Source organism: Cibotium barometz, chromosome 12 (genome assembly GCF_041138505.1).
Source record: "Cibotium barometz isolate CiBa-2024 chromosome 12, ASM4113850v1, whole genome shotgun sequence".
Classification (NCBI taxonomy): domain Eukaryota; kingdom Viridiplantae; phylum Streptophyta; class Polypodiopsida; order Cyatheales; family Cibotiaceae; genus Cibotium; species Cibotium barometz.
Window position 1 is genome coordinate 52,080,321 of NC_141057.1, and position 26,328 is coordinate 52,106,648.

At 44.8% G+C, this 26,328-nt stretch overlaps 1 protein-coding gene across 1 annotated transcript in view; it reads left to right on the forward strand.

Annotated features, from left to right (window-relative positions):
• Positions 1-25,395, forward strand: part of LOC147633561 (5'-3' exoribonuclease 3-like) — a 71,910-nt gene extending 46,515 nt beyond the window's left edge. Inside the window, exons 9-23 of the mRNA XM_086806676.1 lie at positions 11,405-11,482; positions 11,592-11,678; positions 11,965-12,291; positions 12,383-12,484; positions 12,584-12,679; positions 12,861-12,931; positions 13,366-13,494; positions 13,589-13,665; positions 13,762-13,802; positions 22,735-22,809; positions 22,924-23,081; positions 23,154-23,258; positions 23,367-23,442; positions 23,686-23,765; positions 23,858-25,395. Of these exons, the coding sequence (XP_086662802.1) occupies positions 11,405-11,482; positions 11,592-11,678; positions 11,965-12,291; positions 12,383-12,484; positions 12,584-12,679; positions 12,861-12,931; positions 13,366-13,494; positions 13,589-13,665; positions 13,762-13,802; positions 22,735-22,809; positions 22,924-23,081; positions 23,154-23,258; positions 23,367-23,442; positions 23,686-23,765; positions 23,858-24,626 (2,271 nt within the window). The 3' untranslated portion in view covers positions 24,627-25,395. The remainder of the gene's footprint in view (positions 1-11,404; positions 11,483-11,591; positions 11,679-11,964; positions 12,292-12,382; positions 12,485-12,583; positions 12,680-12,860; positions 12,932-13,365; positions 13,495-13,588; positions 13,666-13,761; positions 13,803-22,734; positions 22,810-22,923; positions 23,082-23,153; positions 23,259-23,366; positions 23,443-23,685; positions 23,766-23,857) is intronic.
• Positions 25,396-26,328: the final 933 nt, after the last annotated feature.

Genomic DNA, 26,328 nt, shown 5'->3' on the forward strand with positions numbered 1-26,328 from the left:
GAAATTCCTAAGTATCGGGAGATTATACCAGCATTAAGAGTGGCAAGCATGAGCTACCATGACATGGTTGCTATGCTTCTTGATCATGAAAGAAGGCATATTGATACTCCTGACGCCAATGCACTATTTTCTAAAGGGAGGTTTCCTAAAGGGAAAGGTAACTTCAAACCTTTCAAGTGCACTTACTGTGGAAAGCTTGGTCACACCGAAGATCGTTGCTTCCAGAAGCTGGCCAAACAACAATCTAAAGACCATGCCAACTTGGTTGGGAATATATCCAACGAAGACGAAGACGATGCAGACACCTCTACTCCAATTCATGCTCTCACTGCTCACATCCAAGATCTCTCTCTTGATGAAGAGGTCTATGCACCGGATGATCTTGACTTTGTTTTTTGAGTGTGTCGAAGGTACTCTGCCTTGGGAGTCCCCCTAAAATGAATGCAAATAAATCATGTGTGTTGAGTCAATAAAGGTTCTCAGCCTTGGATAGTCCTCCTAAAATGATGTTATTCTCTTTTACTTTATTTGTGTGTGGCTTCCTACCACTTCATGTTATGAAGCCAGGGGGGGATGTACTATGGGGGTCCTATTATTGGCATTGATGGATTTCGTTATCAGGCCTGGCCGAGTTCTAGGATGTTGGTGCACTCCCTAGACCGTTTTGTTGGGTCAGGTAGCCATGCTTCTCTTTTGAGCCTCTGAGCTATTTGGGATGTACAGATTAGTAGATTCATCATGCCATGTCATGTTCTTGGCTCCATTCTAGTAATCTCTCACCTTGCCTTCATGGGGGGGTGTTGGAACATGAAGCCAAAGTGAGTGTTTCTAGTGTGTTTTATTGAGTTCTGGAGTAGTACTAGACTACTTTATATCCTAGTGTGCCACGTGTCACTATGGGACTTATCCCATATACATGTCACCTAGAGTGTGTGTGCCTACTCTATAAAGGCAATGTACTTTCTAGTCTTGGAATATCAATCAACAATCAAGCTCTCTTGGCCTACATGTGAGTACTCTTGGTTATCATTGCTTTGCACTTGTATTGTCATTTCATTTCCATTTCATTCCGTTCCTGTGCCTTCAGTCTATTAGGAGGTGAGCTTCTTGGCATGATGTCATCTTCCGGTCTCTTTGGAGGTAGCTCTCCAGGAAGAGTATTTGCAAAACAGTCTTAATACTTCTTTATGAAATCTTTCCTTTCATGATCAAGAGTTGAGAGTGACTCATCACTCTCTGATTCCTTAGGATCTCTTATATATATCAAGTACAAGGAAATAGATTGCTTTATTGCTTTAGGAACTTGTACATGACTAATGAGTGGAATGGAATTCCCCTCAACTCTTACATCAAAAGTTACATTCTTATCCTTAAAAGGAAACCTAATCTTGTTTCCAGCCCAATTAATGGCTGGGTCTATCTTCTTATGCTACGACATCCCCAAAATTACATCAATGTCCAACTTTGCCAGCAACAAAGTTCTCATGATCCATACAGTCTCCAATATATAAGCAAAGCTTCCCCAAAATAGGAGTCACCTCGGTTGACATTCCTTCAAAAGCAGCACGTGTAGTATAGGAGTTTCAAACCTATCCGGAGGGAGGTTCATGGCTTCAACCACTCGAGGATGGATGTAGTGGTGGGTAGCACCACTATCAAAGTGGATAAGCACGGGTTGGTTTGCCACTTTCTCCCAAGCTTTGAAAAGTTGCCTACCTTTGATGAGTTGGTGACTCTCTTATTGCAGGAGGAGCAGCCTCGTTCTAATAGGACCACTATGCTTTCTGCTGATCAGGCATTTGGTGCCTTTGATCAAAACAAAGGTAAATCTGGGGTTGCATCTAGTGGTAAGCCTAAGAGCAAACCACATGCCCATTCAGATTCTACCTCGTCTAAAGAGGGTGAAACCAAGAAAAAGAAGAGATGCAACTATTGCAGAAAACTTGGCCATCTTATTGAGGAATGTAGGAAGCGCATTGAGAGTGAAAAGAAAAAGAAGCAACAAGGTTTGGCTGCTACTGTGGACACTAAAGAAGAGGCTAACTTTGCTTATGAGGGATATGCATTAGTGGTTACATGCAGTTTGCCTGCTGCTTGTATGTCTATCTGAGGTGGAGATTGGTACTTTGACAGTGGTGCTTCTAAGCACATCACTTCTTGCAAAGATCTATTTGCCAATTTGCAGGCTTCACCTCCAGGTGGCATAGTTATGTGTGCCAATGATGCCTCTTACTCCATCAAAGGCATTGGCAATGTGGAGCTAATAGCATGTAATGGGGATAGTTTTACTCTTTGTGACACTTTATATGTACTAGGCATTAAGAAGAATCTCATTTTTGTTTCAGACCTTGCATTATCTGGGTTTAAGGTTCAGTTTTCTGACCATTGTTGCTCAGTGTATGATGACAAAGATTCAGCTTCTCTTATGCTTTCTGGGACATTATGCAGTGGCTTGTATAAGCTTGACATGTATGACAGGAGTACTTATTCTCATGATGCTATGCTTGCATCCACCTCCTGTGTGTTGAGTGACACTGAGTTATGGCATGCTCGGTTTGGTCACTTGAATTTCCCATCTCTTGTATGCTTGCAGAAGCAAAGTATGGTGCATGAGCTTCCTCCTATGCAGGTTCCCTTCAAGCATGTATGTGAGGGATGTATCCTTAGAAAGATGCACAGGAATTCCTTTCCTAAAGATGGTGCTATGAGGGCTGTCCTTCCATTACAGCTCATTCATAGTGATCTTTGTGGCCCCATGAGGGCGCCATCTTTTGGAGGATACTTGTACTTCATCACGTTCATTGATGACTACACTCGGTTTTGTTGGGCGTATGGTTTAAAAATGAAGTCAGGTGCCTTTGCAACTTTCAGAGACTTCCGTCCCATGGCTGAAAATGCTTGTGGACACAAGCTTGTCACATTGTGTACAGATCGAGGGGGGGAATATTTGTCAAATGAGTTCATAGCTTACATGCAATTACATGGTATTTCCCATCTTTTCGGAGAAGTCCTCGCCTCCAAAGGCAGTGTCAAACTGTTTGATGAAAGATAGGGCTTTCTGGGTGTCCCGCTTTCCCTAGAAGGTATCAAACTTTATGCTTTTCTCTCCGCTTGAAGTCCACTTTGCTGGTTGAAGGCTCCTTTGCCTTCTTCTCCTTTGCTAGGTCTGAGGAAGCTGCATCTGATAGAGCGGGTCTAGGGGCAGCTTCTCTCTGTCCTCCATGAGTGATAGATCGGGTAGCTTTGGGTTCCTCTCCAATGGTAACCGCTTTAGCTCGTAAGTATGCTTTGGCGGTTTCCACACCTTCAGCTTCAGTGGCTTGGTCTTTGATAAAGTCTTCGAACATTTGAGCTCTTCTGTAGTCTTGTTCCTTCTTGGCTCTCCAAGCTAGGAACTCTTCATCCTGAAGATACTGTCTGAACTTTTGAAAATCTCGGTATTCTACTGATGTCATGGCCACGGTCTCATGAGAGACAGATTGGCGGCCTTGGATCACTCCTTGATGTTGTGGGTTGGCTTTGTAGTAGTTCCCTTCTTGAGGCCCTTGGTCTCCCTTGACTCTTGACATGGTTCTGTCACCCCAAAAAAGATTTCTTCAAGAGAAATCCTTGCTCTGATACCATCGCCATCGTAAGCCCAACGGAGCGTGCAGTGACAGATTCAACCACGTGTACAAGATATATATATATATATATATATATATATATATATATATATATATATATAGAGAGAGAGAGAGAGAGAGAGAGAGAGAGAGAGAGAGAGAGAGAGAGAGAGAGAGAGAGAGATGAGAGATGAGAGATGAGCGATGAGAGATGAGAGATGAGAGATGAGAGATGAAATGAAATGAAATGAAATGATAACGTCTTCAAAAGGCCAAAATGACCTATGAGACCAAAAAGGTTACAACAATTGGCGGATCTGATACAATGTCTGTGTAAGAAAAGCTAAAAACAACTAACTGAAATTGAAATAACTATGAGGAAAAGTACGGTACTAGGAGCTCCTAATGGATAACATCTGGGAGGAAAACTCCAGCAACAAAGGTAAGCATCATACATATCACTATCCAAAGAAGTCTCTCATCGGTCGATGGTGGATATCCTCAATGTCCTCCATGGTGAGTACTCTGACTGGACGTCTCCCATGCCGTGCTTGTATGGTCCTGATCCTCTGTTGTAGTCTCCGCCGGTGTCGAGATGGGCCTCTCATCTTGGGGCGCCTGGACCGCCCCAGCTCTATAGTCCGATCAATCAGTGTACCTCTAGTGCGGCTATACTCTGGGGCTAGCTGCAATGCCTGCTGGCCTGACTGCTCAATCTCTGGTCGAAAGAAGTCTGTAATCTGCCTCTGTAGGTGTCTCTCCCTCTCTGATCCCCTCCCTCTCAAGAGACCCTCTCTATGTCTACGAAGCTCCAGCAAGTATAATCCGAGGCATCTCTGATCCTGGTATCTCATGACTCTAGAAAGTGGTCCGAAACCCTCTCTAAACAGGCAGTGAAAACGGCCTCGTATCTCATAATATACTGGACAGTGACATATGTAATGTAACTCTGTCTCTGGCTCCATCTGGCATAGCTGACAAATCCTGGCCTCAGCTGGTACTCCTCTGAATCTGCCAGTCTCAATCTCTAGCTGGTGTGAGGATGTGCGCATCTGACCAATAGCACACCGTACCCCATGAGAAAGATGAGTATCCATGTAGCTGGGTCTAATCACAAACCCATCCTGCGTGAGCTGGAGAAGATGATCTCTATAGAAAGCCATCTTCGTACCAAGCTCCTGTGTCGGCTGTATCCATGTCCTCCTAGTGTCCAGCTGAATCAAGTCCTGCCTGATAAGTCTGGTAATCTCTGCCCGTGTGAGAGAGAGGGAGGGTGCATCCAAGGAGTACTGAAATGGAGGTAGCCTTTCCATACTAAAGCCATGCAACTGGAACCAAGCTGTCATCTGTGCATACCAACATGATCCGTCTCCCTGTGATGCCAACTGTCGTGAAGACTCCAGGGCTAAGCGAGCATATCTGTCTCTAGGGAGAGCCCAAGTGCTATGTATAAAGGAGACTGATCGAGTGAGTGCCTCTACTACCAAGCTGTCATCTGTGCATACCAACATGATCCGTCTCCCTGTGATGCCAACTGTCGTGAAGACTCCAGGGCTAAGCGAGCATATCTGTCTCTAGGGAGAGCCCAAGTGCTATGTATAAAGGAGACTGATCGAGTGAGTGGGGGGGCAGCCATCTCTGCACGGATAATATCATGTGGTACGGAGGCCTTGGCCCTAATCATCCGGGAAATCATAGAAACCAAGGGCCTCTCCATATGTCTCCATCCATCAGTGCTACCAGCTTGGCTGTGGTGATCTACTGAGGGTCCCCATATCTCCACTCCATACAGCATGGCTGAAGTGACCAAAGTGTCAAAGAGCCAGAGCTTTGTTCGAGGTTCCTGAAACTGAACCTGCGAACACATCCTCTCTAGTCTCCCCAATGCTGCATAAGCTCTGGTCAATCTGGTCTCCGCTGCTCTCCTCAAGGAAAATAGTGGGCCACTGAAAACCACACCAAGGTAAGTATATGCATCTGTATACTCCACTGTCTCCTGACCATATGTAAAGGTGGGTATTGACCTCCTAACCCACTGTGCTGTGGTATTAAACACCATCACCTTGGTTTTACCAAGGTTAACAGACAATCCACTGTCCTGTGCAAAGGTGTGCAATGCATCCAAATGACGCTGCATCCCCTCTGGAGAATCTGAGATCAGCACAATATCATCAGCATACAATAGCGGAATCCATGTCCCTGCTAGCTGTGCTCCTCTGTCACCCTCCCGCTCTACATAGTCTGAAACCTCATCCACGTACATCCCAAATAAGGTGGGAGAAAGGGGGCAGCCCTGTTTCACCCCAATAGTGGAGTGAACCATCTCAGATATACCCTGAGTAGTACGTACCTGCCCCACAACTGTCCTGTATAAAGCCATGATTCCCCAAATCAGCTCTGTGGGCACCCCCATCTCCTGTAGTCTGCGCATCAGTCTGGCTCTCGGAACTGTGTCAAAAGCTTTGCGGAAATCCACAAAGCAACAATAAATCCTCCTGCCATATAATCTGCCCTCCTCAATAATAGCTCTGAGTGTCAAGATATGGTCAAGAGTGGAGAAAGCTCTCCTGAACCCTGCCTGCCCTGATGCACGTATGCCCTCTCTCTCTGCCCATCTACTCAACTCCTCCTCAAGAATAGATGCATATAATCTAGCCAATGTGTGACCAATCATGATGGTACGATAATTCCCAGGAAGCATGGGATCCCCTGACTTGAAGAGAGAGAGAGAGAGAGAGAGAGAGAGAGAGAGAGAGAGAGAGAGAGAGAGAGAGAGAGAGAGAGAGAGAGAGAGAGGGGGGGGGGAAAGAGAGATGGGTATAGGGGTTTCACACAGTACACCACGTTGAGCGGGGAACAGGCCTCACTCCCTTTTCAGGAATTTATTTCAGGAACAATCCATGGGCTTTTCCAAGCCAAGACCAATACAATGAATACAATATCAAACAAAAGTGCCGATGTCGAGGTCGAGTTGAAGTCTGTGTCGAGGCACAAGATCCTTGATGCCGAGCTCACCACGAGGATGACCCACAAGAGTCTTACACCGGGCTAGTACCAAGTCTGATACTCTCATATATCCACAAGTATCTCTTCACCAAATCTGGACAGAGTGAATCCAAAAAGGCACCCACTGTAACTCGTGGTGGGTGCCCGGGGGACTAGGGCCTTTGACACACTTGTCGATACCATCAATGCATATTAACACACTTCAACATGGCCATAGCCTTAACACATATCCATCATCACTTTGCATAAAACATAAAGTTGGACAAAACATCCAGAAATGCTGAAAATGGAGCTTGCACACGTGACACCACAGAGGCCGGAATGGGCCGACCCCCCCCCCCCCCCTCCCCCCCTTGGAGTATTTTGTTACCCAAGGAGAATAATATCATGTACAAGCTTTGAGGGCCTTACTCTCCCCACGGGAGATGCCAGATTATCCCTATACAAATGCCATAACACAGCCCAACACGAGGCTACCAAGCCGGAACAGAGACTGGAGAAATGCCGAGCCAACAATATAATCCATATACCTCCGTGTGGGTACTGATTCTTCCCCAAAAACCACGGGTCTTCATGCAATAGAGCTGGTACAGCAAGTACAACTCTCCATTCAATCGGTACAGCAAGTACAATGGTTGGTACAATAAGTATAGTGGTTGGTACAGCCGGTATGGTGGTTGGTACAGCAAGTACAAATGCTTCAGTATTTCTTCGCAATGGAAGCCTCCAAAACAGTCCCCAACAGCCGGTATTCTTCATGGGCAGCCTTCAAGAGAGAGAGAAAGAGAGTAGCCATCATTAGGGAAGCCTGTAACGGTGGTAGAGGCTAGTGTGTAGCAAGAGAGCCTCCATTAATGAAGAGAGAGGGCTCCAATTTATAGATTTGGGCCTCCCATGAGCTAAAATGGCAAGAGAAGGCTACAATGAGAAGTGGAGAGCCACACTAGCTGAAGTGACAAGTGTGAGGCCACTTGTCTCACTTTGATTCATTTTCTAACAAGTGTCAGGCCACTTGTCTCACTTTGGTCCACTTTCTTGCCACATGTCCCAATCTAAAAGATGGGTCCTTCCATAATCTTTACCTCTAAAAATATCCCAACTAGTAGACATTCTGTCATAGGCACTTTGCCAACTCTTGGTATCTGCTCAATTCCAGATGTAATGACGCGAACAAAATTTCCATTGGAGTTTGGCCAAAAATAGCAACTCCTAAATTTTAGGAGTGTGGTCCTTTGTATTCTAGGATAATCCCCCATTCCCAAAGCTTGTACTTTCCAAATATTTAGACACCCTGGAGTCCTCCAGACTCCTTTCATACTGGGAAATGTCCAGGCTGGTGACACCCACCAAGATGGTGGCGGATTGCAAGGGTTTTTGGAAAATGGTGGCGCTCTAAGGAGGAACATTTGGCGTTGCTGGATATGCTGGTGGCGATTCTCTTGATGTAGGCGGTGCTAGTGGCAGCAGGCGGTGCTTGTGTTGCTGGCGGGCAGCGACTGAAGGCAACGGCACAGAAACAACAGGTGGAGTAGGGGTAGAGCAGCACAGTGACAATGGTGGGCAGGCGTTGCTTAGGTTGCTTCTAGGTGGCGCAACCAGCGGCGCGCAGAGGAGGCACAAGGAGGCGCAGAGGCATGAAAACAACGGTGCTGCTCACAGGGTGGCATAGAGGCGGCAGCGTAGAGGCAGAGTTGGCTTATAGAGGCGGCTGCCGGCGAAGATGGAGGGGCAGAGCGTTGTTGGGCGGTGGAGAGAAAGATGATACTGATGAATCTCCACAAGTTCTTCAAAAAATTCTCCACGAGTACTTCTATGAATCTTCAAGATAGAACAAGCTCCTTATATACTTGATGAGGGTACTTGCTTTTGCCATCTTTTGCTTTATCTCTTTGCTTTTGCTTTTTCTCCTTCAATATTATTAATAATGGCCAAAGTTCTTGATTTGCTTTTTGTAGCTTCAAGGCCTTGCTTTTTGGCCCTGGAGCTGCTTTTTGAAAAGGCGGCTTTTAGCTTTTTGATCCAGTACGATGTCCTCTTTCCAATGGTGCCCTCAGCTTTTCAGTCAACATAGTTTGACTTTTTGCTTTTTCTTGCTTTTTGACTAAGATTGGTGCTTTTTCGAGTGCCAGCTTTAGGAACCCTGTTCCCATGTGTCCATCAACCTGTCCATGTGTCCGGGTATGAATTCTATCATGTGACAAAGAGCTTGGACTTTGGAGGGCCAATTAGTTACATTAGCCATCCCATTTTTCCTATGCTCCACTTGAAAGGGTATGAGATCATCTGAGGTATATCTTGGTGGCTTTGAGGGTTTTAATTTTCAAGATGAGGGGTTGTTCCCTCGTTGGGTCTTTCCCAACTCGCCATGTGTCCACAAGAGGGGTTCCCACATAGTGTTGCCCCATTTTTCCAAGGTGTGGAACTTTTTGGGAGCCCCACAACTCTTACATGCAACTCCTCTCTTTTTCTACGTTTGGCATCATGTTGGGGGATGATTGTTTTTTTCTGTTTCTTCACAACCTCTATCCATTTAGAGGTTGCCTCAAGGTCATTACGTAGACCATGGTCAGTTTGGCCTCTCCTAGGCATGGTTGAAGCTTTGCATTATCAGCTTTCAGCCTGTCAACATGTTGTACCAGGGTAGCGTGTGTGCACAATTCACCCTCTTCTATGGCATGGAGGTTTTAACTGCCAATCAATCTCCACCCGGAGTTCCCCCATTTCTGTTTTACATTTCATACATTTGACGACATCTTGTTGGCTGACCCAACTTTCCATCTCTTGTGCATAGGTCTCCATTAGAGACTTAATCTCACATTCCCATGGCATCACCTTGAAAATTCAAGATATCCTTGATGCTGTTGATAACTTCCAGGATTTTCCTCGATCTTCTCGTTATCTGCATGAGTATTCATTTTTCATAAAGTTGTAGTCGGTTTCCCTTGCAGATCTGCATGAGTATTCAGTTTTCCCAAAGTTTCAGTCAGTTTCCCTTGCAGGCCGTTCCACTTGGAAAAGAGAGAGAGAGAGAGAGAGAGAGAGAGAGAGAAGTCTACGAGAGGCCAAAGTCGGCCTATGAGACAAAAAATAATACAACTGTGTTCTTCCGGTCATCGGAAGAAAAGAAACAAAAGAAAAAGTGTGCATGTGTCTGGATACAACTGTGAATCATCATGGATCGGTGGAGCCCATATACAAACAATATAAGGGGGGTGGGGATGTGGATGGAGTGCTAAGGCAAGATGCATCTCTATATGCTGAAGGGGTAGTACAAGCATGCTATGCAGATCTATGTCTAACTCCATCCAGTGCCATAAGAGGGATATAAGATATCATGCATCGCTGATGCTGAGGCTGTGAATGGCATGAACATGTACCCTGAGTCTGAATGAAAGCGAGCTAGCCTCTCCTGTGTCTCCATCTGGTGTCTCATTCGGATAGCTGCTATCTCTCGGTGACGGAGTCGGGGTGCTCTATGTCCAGTCTGTCTAGGTCTCCTCCTGGCTCTCAATTCCTCTTCTCTGTGTGCGGTCACCCCACGTGGTACATCAACTGGCATTGGCATAGCTCTCTGGAAGAAATCTGTGAGCTGGGACTGTCTCCCACCCCTAGTGGGAGTGGGTGTCTGGAGGAGTCTCTCTAGAGAACTATGAAGCTCTAGTAGTTGTCGTTGGTCCGAGGCCTCCATCAACTGATGTAGTGAAGAGTGCTCCTCAAACAATCCTGCATATCTATCTTTGACCCCTTGGTGGGCTCTACATCTACATACAAAGTGATCCTCAGTCTCCACCTCCTCGCGGCACAATTTGCATATCCGCTCAGCTCTAGGAACCCGTGCCGCTCTCCCAGCCTCTATCTCTAGCTGATGTGATGAGACTCGTAGCTGTCAAATAGCAACGCGAGAGCTGTGTGGCATGTATACATCCATGTACCGCGGTCGATGTATAAACCCATCCCCTGAGATGCTCATAAAGTGGTCTCTGTAATACAGCATCTTCGGTGGTAGTGGGCTCTCTGGTGCTGTCCATGTCTCCTGTATGTAGTGCTGCCATATGTCCTGTCTCATCACTCTGTTCCCCTCATTGAGAGAGAGGTAACCCCGGGTGGCAACCGCTCAATGTCTATACCATGATGTGAGAACCACTGTAGCATCTGTGCATACCAAGATCCAGTGTGTCCAGCCTCGGCCATCTGTCTGGATGCCTCAAAAGCTCGGCGGGATAATCTCTCCATGGGCATCTCCCTCATCCTGTATATAAAGGAGATCGTCTGGAACAAAGCCTCCACTGCCATAGGTGGTGCAGCAAACTCAGCTCGAACAATGTCGTGCGGGACGGATGGTTTGCTGCATATCATCCTCGAGACCATCAAGATCTGTGGTTTCTCCAGCTGTACCCATGTGGAGGCTGCAAGCCCTGGTGCCCAAACCGCTGCTGCATACATCAAGGCTGGTGTCACTAACGTATCAAAGAGCCACCCCTTCGTGCGGGGTTTCTGAAAATGTGCCTGATGACATTGACGCTCAAGGCCAGCAAGAGCTGCATACCCCCGGGTCACTCTGTCTTGGACTGCCTGAGCCATGGAGAAGCGTCCAGCTGAGCTAGTAAATGTGATGCCAAGGTAAACATAAGAGCTCACCACCTCGACCCGCCCTCCTGCTAATGTGAGAGTAGTGTGGCTCTTGACTGCGGGTGAAGTGTGGAGAGAGAGAGAGAGAGAGAGAGAGAGAGAGAGAGAGAGAGCATTTGATTTTTTTGTTGACATTGGACATCTGTTTGATCCTTTTTTTGTAGGGTGGAATAAGTTTACTAATGGCCATTTACAAAAATGAGTTCCGAAAGATGGGTGGCTATTTAACAAACGGTGGTGAGGTATGTGCATCTGACATTGACTCCATCTTTGGGTATTGTGATAGCAATGCATGGTTATTTACCATGTGCAAGTTTGGTATTGATGTGACAATTTCATGAGCTCGTGCAGGTAGATTTGAAGCGAGTTGAGCATTTCATCCAGACTGTGGGTGCAAACGAGGAAAAGATTTTCCAGAAACGAGCCCGTCTACACCAGGTATGCATTTATCCATGGACCCTTTGCAAGGATATACAAGTTTGCAATGAGAAAGAAAATTCATAGAGAATGTTAAGGCCTTTCATGCTATAGAGGTCTGTTCTTTTGATACTTTTTAGGGCATTGGCCTCAGGTAAATGTGCTCTTAGTAAGCTTAAGATGTAAGTAGGACTTTTTGAGACTAAATGCAATACTTCACTTTATGCCATTCTGCTCAAGTTTAAGGTGCATTGCCTCATTGTTTTGATGCCTTTAACTACATTAATTTCATGGTTTTGTTGTACAGCGTCAAATGGAAAGGCGGCTGCGTGAGAAGGGCAGGCCAGCAAAGGATGGCAACATTGCCCCAGATGTTAATCCAGCTGACATAGTTCCAGTCAGGATGAATAGGAATTCACGCCTTGCATCTGCACCACACCCGTCTCCATTTTCTGGAATCAATCAGCAGGGGCAACAGCTCAGACCGCATGCTCCGCGTAACACAGGCAGGATCCAGGCTAATGGATCTGTGAGTGCCAGCATGCATTCTCTAGCGTCATCATCACATGCAGCAAAGCTCTTGCGTGTAGAGGGTGATGTTTCCTTGGGAGCCATTTCAGTGGAGGATGCAGAGGTGAGAACCTCCTGTGGTAACGAAATTCTGAGTTAAAGATTTGGTGAGTAACTACATTTATTGCAGTCCTTATGCTTCTTGATATAAGCAGGCAAAAGAGAGGGATGCTGCAGAGGAGTTGAAGCAAAAGCTGAAGACTGTGTTGAAGGAAAAGTCGGACCTCTTCAATACAGATGAACCACAGAAAGACAAGGTTTGGATACATTCTTAGAGGGTCTTTGAAAGGCACTGTTGATATTCTTCTTCTATCCAGGAGAGCCAGAGATTGACAATCCTGCTCACAACTTTTCAGGTCAAACTGGGAGAACAAGGATGGAAGGAACGCTACTATTCAGAGAAGTTTGAGGCACATACACCCAAGGAAGTTAGAGAAGTCACAAAGGATGTGGTAAGTTTTTAGTGAAGTGGGTTTGTTGTTTTGGGTCTAAATGTATAGGAGTGTGACTGAGTAACTGTGTGTGCGTGCAGACGCTGCCCATTTTCCCATTTCACCTTTTCTCCATCCCGCACATGCACAGCTGTTATTCTTTGCATGCTTATTTTTTCCAAATTTAACATATCCTATGCAGGTAGCCAAGTACACGGAGGGACTTTGTTGGGTGATGCGATACTACTACGAAGGTGTTTGCTCTTGGCAATGGTAAAGTTTGTGGTCCACAATCAAGGCTAGTACTGAAACGTTTAACATTAAGGGAAAGTGTCGAGTCAGGTGTTTACATTCTTAAGAGTACATTAAATCTGATAATAGACTTCATGTGCAAAAGACGGACATGCTGTTACATGTCTCTGTATTTATGGGATTCCTGGTGGATATGTTCTAGCGAATCTAGTGGCTGATTCCTTCATAAGTCTAAAACCCCTTCACTTTTATGCATAAATGAATGCCTTGGGAATCCCCTATGTGTTCCCTTGGCCACTGTCCTGGGTGCCGTGCAAGGCATAAAAGTGAAAGGCCCATGAAGGGGTTTTAACCATAAGAAGGAATTGGCCAAGCATTGGCCTAGGATTCCCTAACACATTTTTGTATCTTCCTTTTCATTTAGGAAACTTGATATGTTCTCTATAATCTTGCAGGTTTTACCCTTACCATTATGCCCCATTTGCATCTGATTTGAAAAACATGGATAAAGTAGACATCAATTTTTCTTTAGGGAAGCCATTTAAGCCATTTGATCAGCTCATGGGGGTGCTACCAGCTGCAAGGTGGGCCATGTCTGCCTCTATAACCTCCTTTTATTTTTCCCTTAGAGTGCAAAGGTTTTTGTCAATACTAACTCTTCCCATCCCTGTGATGCAGTTGTTCTGCCCTGCCTTTACAGTACAGGCCTTTGATGACTGATCCCAACTCTCCCATTATCGACTTCTACCCAGAGGGTATTCTCTTCATGAACTTGTTTTGTTGACTGTGGTGTGTTTCTCGTTTTCTGGAAATACAGTTTCAGACTCATGTGGTATATAATGTCCATGCAGATTTTGAAGTTGACATGAATGGAAAGCGCTATGCCTGGCAGGTTTTGTTTCTATGAGCCATTCTATTGGAGTTGAATGATTACATTGTTAGGTGTTATGCTTAAAGTGAATCAATATTATATTATAGATCAACAAAATACCAAAGGATCCTCGAGTACGCCCATAGAGGTTTACTGGAGCCATTACATGTCACGTTTCTGCATTGTTAGCCTTTTGTTGTCACACACGGGCACGTGTATACGGAACCAATTCACTACCAAAACAGCATACATACAACAACCATTCCTGGCATATACATGATTACCATCATTGTGAAACATTACATGAGCATATACATCCTGCAAAACATAAACCAATTTGCACATGACACAGCACTAGGGGCTGAAGTTGGGCCAGCCCCCCCCTAAGGTATCTTAATTACCAACATAAGTATTTATATGTACAAGATGCGGGTGCCCGGAGAGTACACACTCATCCAGCCAACGCCAAGTTTATCCAACTGTGAAAACATAGGTAAACACATTACCTGCAACTCCTCGGTCACCAACCCTCTGACAAAGTGCTGTCCCAAACCTACAAAACAGTAACCAGCCATGGTTTTGGCTCACTGGCCACCCACAGGTTCCACCAGATCACATCCCCAAGCCTGGCACTTGTCTAGGGACATGTTTGCTCAAGTTTCATCGCGAGAAACCACTTGCAAACCTGTAAAAAAAGCCAATTAATGGCCCTTACAACAGTCAGCCAGCTCCTGTAGAGACTCTGCTCACTCCGTCCAAGCCCTATTCTCAGCAGAGAAGCTCAAAAACAGTCCCAACAGCCATGCACAAGCTTCAGGAACTAATAAATTGATCAGCCTGCAGCCCAGCAGATCCAGTCGGCCTGCCCTGTAGAGAGAAATAGCAGCCTGCCAGCCCTGGGACCCTTGTACTTCGCATGTATTCCACATGTAGCTTATGCGTATCAGTAAAGTTGCTGTTTTTCCTGTCCAAACAGCTCCTAACAGCCCACGATTTCCAATTGAGTGCTCTACAAGTCAGCGCTTGCCCACTTTGGCTCTCCCACACCTAGAATAGCAACTCGTGGAGCTTTTTGGAAGTGCCCGGGTGCCCATCTCTCATAATTGGCCTTGGTTCATTAAAAATAGTCCAGCTTGATGTGAACTCACTTATAAAATTATAAGTGTGTCCGCCCCCACACTTTAAGTGAATGTGAACCCTGCACCCAATAAACCTTAGTAACATGAAATAATGAATAAATTGGGTTAAGTGTGCACACTTACCACCTGCAAAACACATAAGGAAACCATATGAGTCCCAAACAGGTGTGCACACGCGTATCCATGGGTTGTCCAGGGGTCCCCGGTGCCCGTGGACATTCCCAGGCAAAATACCAAGCAATGTCCAGGCATCAAAAACAAGTCATCCATGCATGTGTAACTCACATACATATGCTGGTGCACAAACATAGTGGATGAAACCTCCCAACTTACATCTTGTACATCCAACTAGCCCTTACATCTTGTATATCCAACTAGCTCGTTCACAAGCACTGTCCACACAGGACCAAAAAGTACTCACCAGGGTAACCATCCTTCCAGGAGTCCAGAGTCACTCACCAGGGTTACCACCCTTCCATGAGTTCATAAATCATGCAAGGAACTCACACCCGGATACCAATCCTTCCATGGAGCCCTTCCACATGTATTCAATCATGACATCATTCCAAACGTCTACCAGAGAAGTGGTGACGTTCCCCCCGGCTTCTAATCAATTGCCCACAACCGAAAAGCTTCAAGTAGGCCGCAAGAAGATCTAGATAGTCTTTAAAATATGCCTTGTCCATCCACTTCGCATCAAGTGTTGGATAGTTCTTGAACTTCACAAGGTACTTACGTACAAGCCTGCCTCTAGCAGCTTTCCACTCCTTGTGAAAAACAATCTGCTTAGGCTGTAATATCTCTTCTAGCTCATCAACCTCGGTTGATCTTCCATAACCGGCTCCACCGCCTTAGGACCAACATATCTCTTCAAGAGACTGACATGGAAAGCATTATGAATCCGCCAATGATTTGGCAACACCAGCCTATAAGCTACCTCATTGATCTTTTCCAAGATCTGAAATGGTCCATAATACCTGCAAGATAGCTTCAAATAGTTACCATCTTTCCTAGTCTGCTTGCGAAGGCGAGCCTTTTGGAATTTCAATAAAACCCAATCTCCATCCTTCACATCCAATTGCTTTCTATGCTTATCTGTAGCTTTCTTATGCTTATCCTGAGATCTTTGTATGGTTGTCCGAAACTGTGCAAAGGCCGTATCCAAATCCCTTACGTACTCATCTGTTGCAAATATCTCATCCTTCGTGCGAAGGATAGGTGGCAAAATAATCTTGCCATAAACAATCTCAAAGGGCGCCTTGTCCGTAGAAGTATGTACTGTATTGTTGTAAGCAAACTATACCAGTGACAAATACTTCTCCCAATTTGATTTGCGATCAGCCACATAGCATTTCAAAAGATCAAGCACTGCTGAATTTGCAATCTCACTCTGTCCATCTGTCTGTGGATGATATGCACAAGAGAAATTCAGCTTCGTTCCCATGTTATCAAACAATGCTCGCCAAAAGAGACTAGTAGGATCTCGATCTCCCACAATCGTCTTTGGCATCCCATGATGCTTGAAAATCTGTGCCATAAATATCTTTGCCATATGCTCTGGCTTTATGGTCTTCCGTACCGGGATAAAATGTGCTTGCTTACTGAACCTATCCACAATAGTCGAAATTGCATCATTCCCTTTGTTGCGTCTTAGGAAGACCTGTGATAAAATCCATGGTAATACTCTCCCAAGGCTGATTCGGAATTGGCAACGGTTGAAGCAACCTCGGAGTCTTATGCCTGTCAAATTTAACTTTCTGGCAAACCATGCATTGGCGCACATAGTCATCTATGTCTTTACGCATTCCTGGCCAAAAAAAGTCTCTCTCCAAAGCTTGTGTAGTGGCAAGGATTCCTCTATGCCCTGCATAAGGCGGTGCATGGCATTCATCCATCACTTTTTGCCTCAAATCCTTATGTACACATAAGCGATTATGAAATATCAAATACCCATCACGTATGGAGTAATTCGGGGCTGCTATACCCTGCTGAAAACCAGCCCATATATGCTGAAAATCATCATCTGTATGATAAGAATTTTGCATATCTCATAAGTCTTGATGATAGGCTACTGTAATAGCACTTACTTGAGGCCTTCAGGATAGTGCATCGGCCACTACATTCTTCTTACCAGGAGTATGTAAAATCTGAAAATGAAACATAGATAGGAAGTTTGCCCATCTCATATGTTTCTAAGATAGCTTAGTCTGTGTAAGAAAATACCGTAGACTCTGATGATAAGTCTTAGCGGTAAATTCAGCTCCCAAAAGATAATGCTTCCACATCATGAGAGCATTAATCATTGCCAATAACCCTTTCTCATAAACCTGCAAGTAGAGTTCGGCATGTTGCAACCGACGGCTCTCATATGCCACTGCATGGCCTTCTGGTTCAACACTGCACCAATACAACTCCCACATGCATCACATTCCACTGAGAAAGGTTTATGCAAATCTGGAATGATCAACACCGGTCCAGTCACGATTGCTTCCTTTAACTTAAGAAAGGCATTCCTTTGCTTGTCACCCCAGTGAAAAGTAGCTTTCTTCTTCGTTAAATCATGCAAAGGCGAAGCAATCTCGGTGAAGAGCTTAATAAACCGGCGATAATATGAGCATAATCCCAGAAAGCTCCTGATCTCATGTACATTCTTCAATTCTGGCCAATCTCTTATAGCCTACAACTTGGCGGGATCCATATGTATCCCATCCTTGGATACAATATGACCAAGGTAATGAATTTCAGCCAAGAAAAATTCACTCTTCTTGCCATTAATGTAGAGCTTATGGCGACGAAGCTCTTCAAACACTATGGCCAAATGCTCCTTATGCTGCTCTTCATCTTTAGAGAACACAATGATGTCATCAAAGAAAGTACCTATGAACTGTATGTGTGCTGTGAAGATACGATCCATCATATGATTAAATGTAGCAGGAGCATTGGTAAGTCCAAACGGGACCACCAAGAACTCATAAAGCCCAAACTGTGTACGAAAAGCAGTTTTGTGAATATCCCAAGGGGCCACCCGTATCTGATGATATCCACTCTTAAGATCGATGCGGCTAAAACATGCTGCACCCTCCAACCTATCCAAAATATCATCGATACATGGTATCGGAAACCTGTTCTTTATCATCACCTTGTTAAGGGCATGATAATCCACACACATCTTGTACGTCCCGTCTTTTTTTTGCACCAGTAACACAGGTGAGCAATAAGGAGATTAACTAGGACGTATCAACCCTTTCTCAAATAAGTCATTAACCTGCACCATAATCTCTTCTTACTTGCTTGCACTCACCCTGTAAGGAGGTCTAATCGGGGGCGTACTCCCAAGTATCACATCAATACGATGATCCTCGGGATGCTCAGGTGGCAACTCTTCTGGTAATGCATCCGTGAAACAATCACCATAACCACGCAAAAAGTCTATGCGCTCTCGGGTTAGATGATCTAAATTTACATTCTCATGTTCAGATTGTTCTCGTACAAAAACCAAGTAAGAACAAGCTGACTTCTTCATTATTTTGGAAACCTGAACATGACTTACAATAGGTATGGTACTTTCTAGAGTACCAGCTTCTATAACAAGCTCTCTACCTCTATGAACAAAGCTGATTTTCTTGGACTTATAGTCCTTCTTGGGCTCCACACGAGCATGCCCAACAAAACATCACATCCCGTGAGAGGAGCAACCAAGAAACACTCATGATCAAGATATCCGTGTATATGAATTCCGAGTTTGCCAATCATCGGGCGTTACATCAACTCCTTTACCCTCAAAGGCTGCATCTGCATTCATTTGAGTCCCAAAATCTTGTACATCCAAGCCTATGGCAGCAGCCATGCTTTACATATTGTTCTATGATCTGGGGGTTGCCCCGTGTTACCTTGCACATCGGGCACAACATTCACATGAGGCTTTTCTGCATTAGAATCTGCTTTCTTGGGGTTCTGCAAGGCATTTAGGATATATGTGATTCTTACTACCGTAAGCAAAACATTTCCCATCACGTACATAATCAAGCCTCTGCTGTCCCCCGGCTTCTTAGACGAGTTTCCCTTTGTATCCGAGGCATCTTTCTGCGCACTTTTAGAGGGCTGTCCACCCTTTTTCTGGTCATAACCAGCCCGTCTCTTGCCCTTAAATGAATCTGAATTTGACTTGTTTTTAACCTACTTCATATGCAGCTTTTCAGCTATGAGTGCCGAGTTTATCAACTGCTGAAGAGTCTGATTTGGGTACACCTGTAAGCTCTCTTGAATGATGGGGTGCAAACCTGATTCAAATTTCCGTTTCTTCTCCCCTTTAGAAAGAGACATAAAAGGGGTAACTTTCAGCAGTACCTTCCAGTACTTAGCTATATATGTCTGCATTGTCTCCCCTTCATCCTGCTTCAACCAATCCCACTCTTTGTGTACATTCTTGGCAAAGCTTGGAGGCAAGAATTGAGCATAAAACTGAATTTTAAAGTCATGCCATGTGCGGGCAGCACTTGCATCCAAAAGCTTGGCCATCCATCAATCACTAGCTGTCTCTTTGAGATGCATACCCACATGCCTGAGTTTAGACTTCTCAGAGAAATCTTCATTGCAAAAAGCAATTTCAAAGTATCTCACAAAAGCAAGCGCCTTCGTAGTATCCATCTTGCCAGAGAAGTTCTCAAACTTCACATCTTTGTTTCCTAACTTGAACTCTTGGCTTTTCTTTTTAGAACGAGACCTGTCTTCTCTAGCCTCATGTCTAGGCTTAGGAGACCCATGCCTGGGTCTCTTCCCACGTACTCGAGACACACTCCTGGAGTGGTGAGAATCTTCACTTGAAGAACGCTCTCGGCGTGAAGATGCATAACAGTGACGAGGATCTACATCTCCTGATGTACTGGAATCTGCATGTGCTTTCGCGCGGGGAGTCCTTTTTGTACCTACATCACCCAATACATCCTTTTTGCCTTTCAAATAAGATATGGCCAGCTCTCTAGGATCTTCATATCCCATCTCTGCTGATATGGCCTCAAAGGCTGCATCGTTACGTGAATCATTCTTTTTCTTTTCATTCAAAACCCTTTGCACATCAGGGTCATTCTTGAGAGACCGCAATTCAACTCTCCTCACGATAGCATCTTACTTCACACTTGAGAGCCTCTAGCTCTAAAAGTACATTGGCCTGGTCAGAATATGCGGATTTAGCAGACCGCTGTGCATCTGAATGCTCACCAGACCCTGCTTGCATGCTCATGTTTCACAATCTGTATGCAGCAAAAAGCTTTCCGTATGCCCAAAAATCGTCTTTCTCAAGCAAAGAAAGAAACCAATGCTCTGATACCAATGTCACACACGGGCACGTGTATACGGAACCAATTCACTTTCAAAACAGCATACATACATCAACCATTCCTAGCATATACATGATTACCATCATTGTGAAACATTACATGAGCATATACATCCTGCAAACATAAACCAACTTGCACATGACACAGCACTAGGGGCTGAAGTTGGGCCAGCCCCCCCCTGAGGTATCTTTATTACCAACAGAAGTATTTATATGTACAAGATGCGGGTCCCCGGAGAGAGCACACTCATCCAGTCGACACTAGGTTTATCCAACTATGAAAACATAGGTAAACACATTACCCAACTCCTCGGTCACCAACCAAGGTCGAGCGGTCACCAACCAACACCCTCGGTCACCAACCAGGGTAGAGTGGTCACCAACCAGGGTAGAGTGATCACCAACCACTCCTGTACTTTGATAGAGCGGTCACCAACCCTCTAACAAAGTGCTGTCCCAAACCTGCATAACAGTAGCCAGCCATGGTTTTGGCTCACTGGCCACCCACAGGTTCCACCAGATCACATCCCCAAGCCTGGTACTTGTCTAGGGACATGTTTGCTCAAGTTTCATCGCGAGAAACCTCCTGCAAACCTATAAAAACAGCCAATTAATGGCCCTTACAACAGTCGGCCAGCTCCTATAGAGACTCTGGTCACTCCGGCCAAGCCCTCTTCTCAGCAGAGAAGCCCAAAAACAGTCCGAACAGCCATGCGCAAGCTTCTGGAACCAAATCGATCAGCTTGCAGCCGTGTAGATGCAGTCGACCTCCCTTGTAGAGAGAGAAATAGCTATTAGCAACCAGCCAGCCCTGGGACCCTTGTGCTTCGAATGTATTCCACCTGCAGCTCATGCGTATGAGTAAACTTGCTGTTTTTCCTGTCCAAAACAGCTCCTAACAGCCCACGACTTCCAGATGAGTGCTCTACAAGTCAGGGCTTGTCCACTTTTTTCCCTTCCACACCCAAAATAGCAACTCGTGGAGCTTTTTGGGAGTGCCGGGTGCCCATCTCTCATATTGGTTCATTAAAGATAGTCCACTTTGATGTGAACTCACTTATAAAATTATAAGTGTGTCCGCCCACACTTTAAGTCAATGTGAATCCTGCACCCAATAAACCTTAGTAACATGAAATAGTGAATAAATTTAAGTGTGTACACTTACCACCTGCAAAACACATAAGGAAACCATATGAGTCCCAAATAGGTGTGCACATGCGTATCCACGGGTTGTCCAGGCGTCCCCGGTGCCCGTGGACATTCACAGGCAAAATACCAAGCAATGTCTAGGCATCAAAAACAAGTCATCCATGCATGTGCAACTCACATACATATGCTGGGGCACAAACATAGTGGATGAAACCTCCCAACTTACATCTTGTACATCCAACTAGCCCGTTCACAGGCGTTGTCCACACAGGACCAAAAAGTAGTCACCAGGGTAACCACCCTTCCAGGAGTCCAGAGTCACTCACCAGGGTTACCACCCTTCCATGAGTTCATAAATCATGCCAAGAACTCACACAAGGATACCAATCTTTCCATGGAGCCCTTCCACATGTATTCAATCATGACATCATTCCAGACGTCTGCCAGAGAAGTGACATTTGTTGCATTGCTTTAGTGACCTGTTTCATGCTGGGTATGAGTTCGGGTTAATGGATGCTCTAATCACTCAGGAAAAAGGTTAGCTAAGGCAACTTTGACCTATGTCCTAATGCGAGTCATGCATGGGTAAAAAAATGGTTATGAGAGAACAATGAGCTTAGGATAGTAGAGCTTCGTGGTTCCTAACAAGAGGATATATGTAAACAATCGGATGAGATGAATAGACTAGATTCGCTTTAAGTGGGTCCAGATTTGCTGAGGCATTTGGAGTCTAATCAAGCAGCAAAAAATTAAGTGGCCTAGAAGATGGGACTTTGTGTGGCGTCACTCTTGCAGCCAAAGTTGTTTTCTGTTAATGCTTGCATTTTCAACAGCTGGATATGAAGCTTGGGAGGGTTGCAGGCTGCACAGCTTGTGAAGGCCAAAGCATGACCCCAGTAAACAAGGGGGTGTAGCTTCCCTTCTGGACTTGCTTGCCTGGATCAACTTGGTGTTCCACATATAGCCTCTCATATAGACACCCTACCTTGTGTCCTTGGGAGTTATTCATGTACAGCATTTAGAAAACATGTGCTCATCGTTCAAGTTTCAAAGCTCTTTCTCTGTGATGCTCTGGCTATAAATGTGTTAGTGGCACCAATTCCAAGGTGAAAGGAAGGTCAAACCCTGCCTCTAGTCTGAAAGCACGGTCAGCTTATCTGCCCACATAGAAGTAGTGACCAGGATAATATCCATGCCACTGCTCCCCAAGTAATACTCTTGTCCATCATCGTTATGAACAGCTTGGAAAACTGTGTAAGACTCCCACAATCTTCTTACATTTATGCCCAGCTCTGTTTTTTTACAGAAATGTTTTTTGTTTTTGTTTCAGGGAGTTGCAAAGCTGCCCTTCATTGATGAGGCACGTCTTTTACAGGAAATCAAAAAAGTTGAAAGGACATTAACAGTAAGTCTATGAAAGATTTGAGAGAAGCACATGGAAAAATCGGTTTCGTAACTAAGGCTAGCCATCAAGGAAAATTTGGAATGCTAAGTGTGATCAATACTGGTTGTGTTGCAGGTTGAAGAAGTTCAAAGAAACAGCATCATGGAAGAGATGCTCTTTGTCACTTGCAGTCATCCTCTAGCACCCTTCATATTCTCTTTCTATGATTCCCATGGTCACCTGCAAGGCCAACACCGAGCTAAGGCAGCAGAAAAGTTGAATCCTATAGCTAGGTGTGTACCTTAGGATGATGGCCTTTTTTTTGGGACTGTTGCAATATGGGGCTGATGTGTGTGGGTTTGCAGTGGAGGTATGAATGGGTTTATTGGACTCTGTAATGGTGATGCTTGCCCACCTATTTTCACGTCTCCTGTCAAAGGAATGCCAAACATATCTAACAACCAAGTATTGTAAGTCCATATATGCCCTTGCTCTTTGAAAAGCCCAATTTATGGATTTTTTGGGGTTTTGTGGATACTGCTTTATTTCACATCTAATTATTCATCGAGGTGTAACAGGTCAGTGACATACAAGCTCCCTCCTCTACATCCCCATATTCCAAGGCTTCCTAATGGAGTGCAATTACCAAAGAAGGTAATGCATTGTGTGTGTGTGGGGGGGTGCACGTGCGCACGTATGCGTGTATGGGGGGGGTGTGCGGATGTGTGCATACATGTGGGCACAAGCTTGTGTGTTTTTCTTTTCTTTTCTTTTCTTTTCTTTCTTTTTTTGGGGGGGGGGGGGTGGGGGGGGTGGGGATGCATGGGTGAATACACGTGTAAGTTATCTGCTAGGAAAACTGGTGAAATCAGGGTTAACTCTGGTTCATTTTTTTAGTCTGTTACTGAGCAAGACATAAAGCTGCAGCCATTATGGCATGAAGAGGATGGTCGAAGGCAACATACCATGCAAGACAGGTATGCTGCCAGCTTGATATCAATCATATCTGAGGATGGCATCGATGCTTTCTTGCAAGAAGTTTCTGCTCATTTCTTTAAACCCTATGTAGACCCCCGGTTGCTGGTGCTATTTCTGGTGCGCGATTGAGCGAAGCGTCGCATCGTCTCCTACTTAACAGCATGCAAGTAGGAAACACTGGAAAGAAGGAAAGCTCAGGCCACCCTTCAAGTCACCAGGGTGGGCTATCTCGACCTGCAGGTCCACCTGGTTACGAACAAGGTTTGTATGGAGATCCTTCATTGGTGTCAGGGGCAATCAATGGTCAGAGTTACCCTCATCCCAATACCTATTCTGCGGCTATACAGACGGTGCCTTCATACCAAGGAAGCCGTCCATCTCAAGGCTCTTTTGCAAGAGGAGGCTCTTTGAACCAATCCTATAATTCAGACTATAGCACTCACCAAAGACAAACGGCTTACTTGCCAGCACAAGGCGGTGGTTACCATCAAGCTTCTTCCCAACATCACCCCCTCCCTTCCTACATCACTCCTACAGTCCAAGGGTCACCATTGTACCAGTCACACTACTATTCACAGAATTCTTCTTTGCCCACCAGACAGGGAGCTGATTTATATACTCAGAACTCCATTCCAGCTTATCAAGCTACTCGTGGAGGCCATCTCAAACATCATGTTCCAGAAGCACCATTACTACAGCCGTCTCTATATGCCCATGAGCCTCCTCGTCTACCTGCAGTTGGTCGTGGCCATACCTACATGGCTGCTGAACAATTTGTTGTTTCTAACAGTTTTTCTGTGCTTGGAAACAGAAGAGCTCCTTCCGGGCGAGGGAGGGGTGCTGCCCGAGATTGGCATTAATGTTAGTGGTCTTGGATCTTGTGGTGCCACATGCACTACCACCTACAAAGACACTTGGTAAGCATTTGAGTCGAGGCTCGAGGTTATGCCATATGGGAGTTTGGTCTCTGGGATTGGAAAAGGATCAACCCCCCTATGACATGGAAATGGCTCGTGTTTACATGTTGGCATGAGGAGGCAAGTGTTTAAATTATGCATGTATCAGAGTAATCAAAATGTGTCGATGGAAGCAACCGGTACCAGCGCAGTTCGAGATCATGCCCACATGATCTAATCACACACATCGGAGGTAGCAGCGCGGTTGCAATGGCACAGGGCAAACTAGTCACAACATGCATTGTCGGGCTGTTTCCAAACACCATGAATGGCCTGTTTTGACTTAATAGGCTTGTTTTGTCAGCCATGTCAACTTAATACGAGCCTTTCTAAAACTCGGGGGTGAAAATTCATTTTTTTAGTTACACTAGAAACACTATATGCTCTGCCTTTAATGGTTCGCTTTTGCATTATCGTTTTCCAATACATGAGGAGCAGGTCGTTTTCCAATACATGAGTGCGCCTGTGCTCCTCTGCAATTTCCAATTGAGTATTGGTGAGCAATAATAGAACCGCTGGCAGCTGCAAATCAGCCGGGTGACTCAAATGTTCAATTTTTTGTATTTTCAGATATTCAGTCATTCGATTCTTAATCTCCTTTCATTAGATTGCAATAATGCTAATATCCCCAAATTGAATTTAGTTCATTTACAAATAAATGGATTTTGGAAAATCAATTATCTAAGTTTCTCCTTTTTTTTCACAATTTAGGGCATGCAATTTCAATAACTTTTGCTTGATGGTTCGAAATTTTGTTGGAAAAGCATTTGCTCGATGTTACATCCTTGTGTTATTGTTGATGAGGGACATGCTATACTGTTGTATGGCTCCCTATGTGAGGGCTAGCTCTGTTGCTCTAGCAATTAGCAGTTCCAAGTTTAGATATTGGATAATGGCTAAATATGGCAAGATGGTTAAGAGACGGCATACGTAGAGGTCTATGTGCTTGAATTAGTGAGTGTTGCATGGCAAACCATTGTGGGGTTTGTTTGGTCTTAGATGGTGGTGGGAGCTCCGCAAAGTTCTTATGGGATTTTGTTGTAGTTTAATATAATCCTAGTTGGATGATATGATCGGTTGGCTATTTTGTACCAAGTCTTGGGTAGTCAACATGGTCGATCCACATCCATGTCGATCTTGGGCACTATGTATAGACTATTTTGGCAGCCTTTGTTCATCATCGAGTTTATTGTGTTCATGTACTCTTATAAGCAAGATATCCTTTGTCTAGAGTTTGCTTAGATCGCCTGCAAAGCTCCTTACTCGAGGACAACCATTAGTTTGTAATCAATGTTTGCAAGCAGTTATATTGTTTACTCTCTTCTTTCTTCAATTCAGTGCTTTGTATTGTGAAGATCTTGCTCTTGTTATTGTGAACTTACAAATTTTACATATACATCAATTATGGTCAAACTACTCATCTTTTCTTTGCAAAAGGTTTTCAAGAGAACAATGGGTTTCCAAAAACAGTCATGATGTATTGACTTGTTTTACCTTAGGGTTCAGAATTTTTGCCATTCCTTTCTTACATTGTAAATTGGTGACTTGATGTTGGGAGTCTTTTGCATTATCATTTTGTTATGGTATCCAAAATGCTTGGGGATTC